The 7,859-nt window shown below is 46.3% G+C and overlaps 2 protein-coding genes and 1 pseudogene across 4 annotated transcripts in view; 1 reads left to right on the top strand and 2 right to left on the bottom strand.

Annotated features, from left to right (window-relative positions):
• LOC311323897 (dual specificity mitogen-activated protein kinase kinase 4-like) overlaps positions 1-2,804 on the bottom strand; it is a 13,766-nt gene extending 10,962 nt beyond the window's left edge. The window contains exons 1-3 of one of the 2 annotated variants that reach the window (XM_084456205.1): positions 2,382-2,804; positions 1,634-1,669; positions 155-187 (exon numbers count right to left, since the gene is read on the bottom strand). In XM_084456205.1, the coding sequence (XP_084312331.1) occupies positions 155-187; positions 1,634-1,669; positions 2,382-2,547 (235 nt within the window). In that variant the 5' untranslated portion in view covers positions 2,548-2,804. The remainder of the gene's footprint in view (positions 1-154; positions 188-1,633; positions 1,670-2,381) is intronic. The other variant, XM_084456206.1, reaches the window with a different exon arrangement.
• A 277-nt stretch (positions 2,805-3,081) lies between these two features.
• Positions 3,082-5,224, top strand: tmem220 (transmembrane protein 220; the record flags this gene model as incomplete). Its single annotated transcript, XM_084456588.1, has 6 exons — positions 3,082-3,183; positions 3,834-3,863; positions 3,953-4,013; positions 4,261-4,384; positions 4,524-4,583; positions 4,723-5,224. 6 exons carry the CDS (start codon positions 3,082-3,084, stop codon positions 4,853-4,855), a joined length of 510 nt encoding a protein of 169 aa, XP_084312714.1. The 3' UTR covers positions 4,856-5,224.
• A 1,311-nt stretch (positions 5,225-6,535) lies between these two features.
• LOC311324186 lies at positions 6,536-7,201 on the bottom strand (annotated as a pseudogene). The gene is made up of 2 exons: positions 6,766-7,201; positions 6,536-6,670 (listed from the first exon to the last, which is right to left on the bottom strand). The product of its transcript is annotated as an uncharacterized misc_RNA (transcript).
• Between the last annotated feature and the right edge of the window lie 658 nt (positions 7,202-7,859).

Genomic DNA, 7,859 nt, shown 5'->3' with positions numbered 1-7,859 from the left:
AGAGGGGCTGTGGGTAGAGCAGAGGGGCTGTGCTGTAGCAGAGGGGCTGTGGGTAGAGCAGAGGGGCTGTGGGTAGAGGAGAGGGGCTGTGGGTAGAGCAGAGGGGCTGTGGGTAGAGCAGAGGGGCTGTGCTGTAGCAGAGGTCATGCCTTACTTGGGGGAGCTCCAGACAGGTTTATCTGAAAGCCTAGAGGTGAGAAGACAAGAGCCTTTATTTTCCTCATAGTCCATCTTGTCTTAGCGACTAGTTATCTATCATGGCTCCCTTGCCGGACGGACGATGTGGTTATGTTAGTGGGGTGTGGAGTCTCTTTTCTTCCCAACCAAGTCACAACTAAGGCAGCAGGCTCAGAGTAACAGGGCAGAAGCTCACAGCAGGAAGAAACACCACTCTCTCTCTCTCAACTTCCTAGATGTGAAGAAACTCAAACCGTTTGATCATCAGTGCTTAGGTTATCTTAAAAGCCTGACATCTACCTACTGTTAAACACTTGCTTCTTTGCACTCTTGTATATTATTATTATTATTATTATTATATATAACCACAGGTTTTCAAGGCTACTTATTCACTGACAACAACTACTACTACTACTACTACATGTACAATGTAGAATCTTAGGTTCAAACTTCAAGTCCCTTGTTAACAGGTGAGGCCACAGCCTCAAGGCAGAAGGTGGGTCATTTGTGTTGAGTAAAGGGCAGAACTGAGCCTTCAGTAACCTGGACCCTACAGGTCAGGGTTAGGGTTAGGGTCAGGGCTAGGGATTGCTGCAGTGGGAAGTGCTAGTTTGGAACAGGGGAGCAACTCAATAATGTGGAGGGAACAAATAGCAATGCATTTAATTGAATGCATCTACGTGCACCAAAACAACCAAAGGAATCTAAGAATAATATGGCTGATAACATTGCATAACTTATTTCACAGGGCTGATGCAGTGGGTGTACAAGACAAATGAACTTAACCTAAGAATGAACTTAACCTAAGAATGAACTTAACCTAAGAATGGCAACAACAAAACAAAAACAGGAAAGAGGGTCTGGAAAGGAAAGGATGAAGGCGGAGAGACACAGTGGTTTGATCTCTGGGATTCTCTGGGATTCTCAGCTCACCATGGTTCAGCAGAGTCAGGAAGATTAGGGTGTGGTTAGTGGCACAGAGTAAGGGAAGAGAGAACATCATGGAAATGTAGCGGTTCAGCAATCCAACAATGTGTGACACAATCGATAATACAGAACTACACAGCTATTATGGCTCACTGGGTTTCTCAATCTGAACATGTTTAGGAAGCATTCTTTAAATATAGTGATACTGCTCACTCAAAAAGAACAATACACCAGAAATCAATGCTATTTAACATTATCATATGAATATGCCTCTTTGTCCTGTACATTTCCTATATTTCACTGTAAAGGCCAGCTGCTACCACTATGTTGATGGTTGCTACTGCTTTAGCCATAAACAGGGGCACAAGATAGATGGCACGAGAGGGGTTAAACTTAACTAGCTAGAAGAACCTAATTAAGACCAGAACACCTTCAATGTGCCATTTCATGTCATGATAAACACAAACATTAAGGATCGCATCCACACAAATAAGGTATTATAAATATTGCAATAAAAATGTGTAGCTACCTGTTTCACTCTGACATCTCCAGCACGTGTTGGATTCTGTTAAAATTAACCACGTCACGTATGAATAACACATAGTATACAAGCACTAAGTGGAAATGGAATATAGCTAGGCTAGCTAACTGATTAGCTGCTTTTCGGTTTGCTAACTAGCTAGCAAGCCAAAGGCTAGCTAGCTAGTGTACAGGCTCGCTAGCTACTACATGGCTAAAATGAGGTATTTGTGGTGTTACTGTTGGAAGCTGATCAGAAAATCAATCCGACTACTTATTGGATGGAAGCTGAAAACCATTTTGGTGGACATATCATAGATGCCACCCATACTAGTCAAATTAGCCTCCCCTCCTCCTCTTTGGGCTACTGGGCTCACGTTAGCAGGCTAGCTAGCTAGCAAGGTAGGCTAGCTAACGTTAACTAGCCAGAAAGCCGATTGAGCTGAACTGTTAGCACAATCAGCCTGGGTGGAGAGGGCAGGTTGTAGGTGTGAGATCACGTAGAGCTAAGTGCTCAATGGGATTATAATTGTGCCAAACACTATAGCTACCGTCTACATGGGTAGACGTGGTAACTAGCTGGCTAAACGTCCTGCGAACAAGATCACACTTTGAGCTGTGAGTCTGACGCACAAGTGACCCCCCTACCCCCTACTAGCAAACCAGGGTTTAGCTAACTAGCATACCGTCAGCTAGCCACCACTTACTTAGCTAGCTAGCTGGACACCCAAGTCTGCTGTTTGAAAGGACAGTCTTACCCTGCAGGCTGCTCATGGTCGTGATGTCCTTACCCTGCAGGCTGCTCATGGTCGTGATGTGTTGCGCCTGTGTCTGGTGGTGGTGTGGTGTTGCTGTCGGTCCTGCGGGATTGCTGTGGTGACTGCTTGGTGTTGTTGAGTTGGTGCTCGGACTGGGAGTCGCCATTGTTGTGTGTTTGAATTCCACCAGCAGCACCGCTAGGCTGCAATGCAGAGGCCAACTTCACCCTCCCCAGATAGGCAGGCAGGCAGGACACTGCGAATCCAACGCAACTGAATAATGTGGCGACTTGCCAGTCAAAGGTCACAGCAGCCTGCGTTTAGTTCTTATAAGTATCTACAAAACAGAGTAATTGATAGATCACTGTCCGACACTAGTCTCACTTGAAACCACCGTTCCATTACAGGGACACAAACATCTCACTTGACTGACAGCAACCTGCAATCAGCTGACCAAATGTCACTTGCAAATGTGAACACCCACAGCTTCCGCCTCGTCCTAGTGTGTGGGCTTTGGGAACCAAGGCTTTGGGAGCACTCGATTTGGTTCCCAAGGACTGCACAGGGCGTCTTTGTCTGAACTATTTCATTGGCCGAATAGCAACAAACCCGCCCATCCGGTCTCCTCTGTCACCAAAACGTTGAGGAAGAACTGCACAAAGTTTGCAGGTCGTGTAGTTAGTTATCGTCGCAGTTGATAATGGGCGAACTTCAGAGCACCAAAAGCAAATGTCCACAGATTATTTGGAAATTTAGCAATTTATGTATGTCGCTATTTTTCGCTCTAGCAACGTATGTTCAGGTAAGAATCCGTGTTTGGATACACTGAACCAGTCTAGCATGCATTCGTTGTAGATTGTTGCATGTGTATACGGTAGTGGCTAGTTCTCATAAACGCAAAGACCGGGCAAACCATAACCCCAACCCTAACCTTAACCCAACCCTCTAAACCTAACCTTAACCCTAAATGGCCTCTGTGTTTATGGGAACTAGCCTTTACCAAGGGCATACCCAAGTAGTCTGGATCTAATTAATTTCATATGTGTAACTAAAAGGGGCTTGACTGAGGTGGGATGTTTGTTGTGTGACCAGTGAGACTGATCATGGATGCCCCACTTCCACGTACCAACCTCAGCATCATTAGACCAAGAATCAGAATGGTCCTGGTGACATGTGGACCTGAACGTTTCAAACAGGTCTGAGAATGTGGTTTCCCAAACACCTCAGCATGACCCCTCATTGACACCCCCCCCCTGTGCCAGTCACAGCCCGAGCCCCCAACGTCTGATCACACCAAGAGGATGATCCCCTGGTCCTAAGGGAGATTCAGGGCAAATCCATTCAAGAGATCAGAGTTCCCGCTACTCTGTCAATGTGGACAGGTTGTCTAACGCCCCCTGATACCTCCCACAAGACAGGCCGACTTAATCATCTCCTATCATCTGTCCATAGATTAATGATCCTGATGCTGGGCTGTGGATGGTAGGATCCCACATCTGATTAATGCTACTATCAACTATTATATAGAATTATTGTTATTCTGTTAATTAAATCCACACTTGTCCCAATAGGTCGGCTATGGAGTTCCAGCTGTTTTATGTTTCTTGATTGGACTGAAAGCAGATGTGACAGGTATGCCTGATGACGACAATATATTTGATCTGCAGATGTTTAGATTTGATCCCAAATGTCAGTTTGTTGAGCAGTTCACTCTTCATGGCCATAGTAGAGTGCTGGAAACACAGTGTCGTCTAGCGTCTGGTTTTCAACATCGACCCACGTTGAGAAGCCTGCTCTACCCAACCGAAATGAGACATCTGTGTGAGACTGGTTCGTTATTGAGACAAATGGTAGCTTGATACAGGCGTAATGTTTCCAGAGGCCTTGGCGTGGAGGAGAATGGCTGATCTCCATGTGCTCATATCCAGCGCTGCTGTGGCCATGCTGGGATGGACCCTGTACCAGGCTCGCATCACCAACATCCTCCAGCAGGAGGAGGGGAGGTAGGCCTCCTATGAGACAGGATAGTTCTCCTTGAGGTGAATAATTGTACTGCATTGAATTATGAACTGGAACATGGAGCCCCAGCAGCTGAACACTAGGTCTGAACACAGCTGCAGTGAAGGGTTTGTTCTGCTGCAGGGAGTTCTCTGGTCTCGCGCTCACAGCCCTCTGGCTCCTCCTCTGTCGACACTCTGGAAGGTTGGTTCAAAAATATATCATCCACCTCAGGAAATTTCATTCTCCATCTGTCCAGAGATTATTATTCATTACCTCCTTTTACTACAATCATAATTTAACTAATGTATTCTCCTCTCCTCTCCTCCTCTCCTCGCTGTAGGAGTGATGTCGGGGTTCTGAGGCTGTGCACGGCCGTAGCCATCAGCGTGTTCCCCTTCGTGGCCTGGCTGTACTACTACATCAACAAGGAGCTGAGGTCCAGCTGGCCCTCCCATTGCAAAACGGCTCTATAGACAGATCCTGCCCTGTGTTTGTGTGTGTGGGGGGGGGGGTTCTGTGTGTGATAAAGGCTCTGCGGCCGCCAGCACAGTCTTCTAATAAGCTGGTTGAGGAACAAGTGGGCTTTGAGCTTCGGGAGCAGAGGCTCTGACTACACTATGCGATCCTGACGGTGTTTTGAATGTTGTCTGCGCTTGGATCAGGCCGTCTACATCCACTCTGCTAGCCCCACGCAGATTGAACAAAGGGAAGTTGTGTTTAAACGCCAATCACAAAGATGTTTTGAGTCAGAACGTGCGTTGTCCACGGGTAATGAGGGGTGTTCCTCCACATGTTCAGATCATTCCTCAGTCTCAGACTCAGCTGTGTCTCCACACCACACTTTTCAAACCAATATTCATTTATCATTCAAATATCAGAACAGTATTGTGAAAGTGATGCGCTTGATTAGTTTTTTTTTTTTACTGTCTTTTTCATCATTCTAGCTGAATAAAGCGTTATAAAACTCTCTGAGCTGACTCCCATCTGAGAGAGAACATTTCTGTAATTAATAATACAAGGCAGAATAATAGGATGATCCTAATAGGATCCAGAAATGTCTCACATTGAGAGCCGAGCATGGTGTTTTGTTTAGTATGCTGTCCAGTCCACCCCTTCCCTCCACATGTGTGTTGGTCCAGAGCAGCCATGACTGCTTGCTGAAACAAGGACACTATATTGTTCTTCTGCATACTTCTTGTTATATTGTTCAGCCCACTTTTTCTTCTGATTCCAACATGAACATAGGGATCTTCTTAATAACATGCATAGCCATGGTCAGAGCTGTTGGCTTATCAACTGGGCTGACACACAAGTGAGGTATTCTCACTCAACACACCCAGGCCACAGACCAATCAGATAAGAGACCCTTGACTCTTGACAAGAGATTTTAGAACACTCAGTTTTCAAAAGTCTGTGCTAAACTGCTTCCTGGTTGGTTTAGAGTCTGGATCATTCCTCACTGAACAATCTAGAGCATAAAGATTCCCCCATTTTGATCCTTGAGCAACCCTGCATTCATTCACTATACCCTTTGTTCACAGGGGAAAGACAGTTGGTGTTCACAATATACAAAGAAAACTATAGTTGAAGTATACACTAAAAATATAAAAGGATGCTAGATAGAAGATAGACCCTTCTCAGTACTTCTTTCAGTATACTACTGGCCTAGAACTAGCCTACTAGTACTTCTTTCAGTAGTCTACTTACTATTTACTTTTTGAGAAGTACTGAATAGTGCACGATTGTAATATCCTTCTCATTTATTTGTTCAAATAAAATAAAGCTTGTAGTAATTAATATACAAACATCAGAATAGATACAATTGGGTATAAACAAAGGAAACCATATTAAACTATAGCAACCATTTGCAAAATACTAGATCATTCATTATTTCACAATAATAATAGACATTTAATAAAAGCTAAGAACATAGTCCATTTGAGGTAGCTAGTGTTGTGCATTCATTGAATATAATTCAGTGCATACAATAAATCAATCAATTCATTCATTCATTCTCACTCATTAATTGACCTCCCAAAGCCAGAGCAGCAGCTTCTAGGGGTCCAGGTGTTCACTCTGGTCAGAACATGATCGTGATCAACAACATCCCCCCCTCCAGTTCTCACGTGCCACTGTCACACATCATGATTGTATTAGCTGGCTGTGGTCTTATAACTAATGATGCGATCCTGGTACCCGCGGACTGGGTTCTCTTCAACATACTTCTTGATGTACCAACACGAAACATGAGCTCTTAGTTTCTCTTCCACCAGAAAGTCCAGGGCAGCCTGGAGAGCAGAAGAATGGAGACTGTTTAATATCAAGTTTCTGATGAAAAACGTGAATGATTCACTCAATGCCGCCACCTGGGCCCTTTCTCTACCTTGGACAGGCGCGCCGCGACCCCTCGACCCCGGAATGATTCGGGCACGTTGGTCGAGAGGAGATCCACCTCCTTCTCGCCCGTGAACGTGTAGCGCAGCACCGCGCTGTCCCGGCCCACTGTAACGGGAGGGCCGAGCGATGAATTAACAGATCCTAATGGTGATGACTCGTTAAAGACCCGGGAACAGGTAGGCCTAGCAAACACCGGCCTCGAGTTAACCTCCCCCTGTGCGTGAAAGGCGACAGCCCCGGCTCCATCGTGCACTCACCCGACGCACCGTCCAGACTGATGGTGAAGCACAGGTTACTTCGGTCATGTTCCACCTTTAACTCTCTATTGGCACTCAACATACTGAAAGCAGAGAATCGCGGCTTTATATTATGCAGTGGGCTGGTCAGTGCACTGACACGGGAGAAGAGATTTCGTGAAACCATTTCTCCATGCTTCCCTACTAGCTACTGGGTCACAGCGCGGACACACACGGCCAGAATCTCAGCGGTGCTCCTCCCACGTAGGCTACAATGTCAGAGGTGTCCAGAAGGGGGCGCACACGCAAGGCGAGATCTGTCGCACAGATAGAAAAACTTGAAGATTCAAGATTCCTTTAATTGTCTACACTAAATAATGTAGTTACCGTGAAATGTTGACAACCAACCACACACTAATCTCATCCCTCTCTGTACAACCAACCACACACTGTAGCTCTCGTTCTCCTTCCCATGTTCTTCATTTGTCCCTCTAGTTCTTGAATGGAATCTGTGGCGTCATCCCTCTCCCTCGCCTCATCCCCTCTCATCCCTCTCCCTCGCCTCATCCCTCTCCTCATCCCTCTCCCTCGCCTCATCCCCTCTCATCCCTCTCCCTCGCCTCATCCCTCTCCCTCACCTCATCCCCTCTCATCCCTCTCCCTCGCCTCATCCCTCTCCCTCACCTCATCCCCTCTCATCCCTCTCCTGCCCTCACCTCATCCCCTCTCATCTGTCTCCCTCGCCTCATCCCTCTCCCTCACCTAATCCCCTCTCATCTCTCTCCCTCACCTTATCTCTCTTCCTCACCTCATCCCCTCTCCCTCGCCTCATCCCCTCTCATCT

Source organism: Borostomias antarcticus (assembly GCF_949987555.1).
Source record: "Borostomias antarcticus genome assembly, chromosome: 22".
In the NCBI taxonomy this organism is placed as follows: Eukaryota; Metazoa; Chordata; class Actinopteri; order Stomiiformes; family Stomiidae; genus Borostomias; species Borostomias antarcticus.
This window is presented reverse-complemented; position numbering and strand designations above follow the sequence as displayed.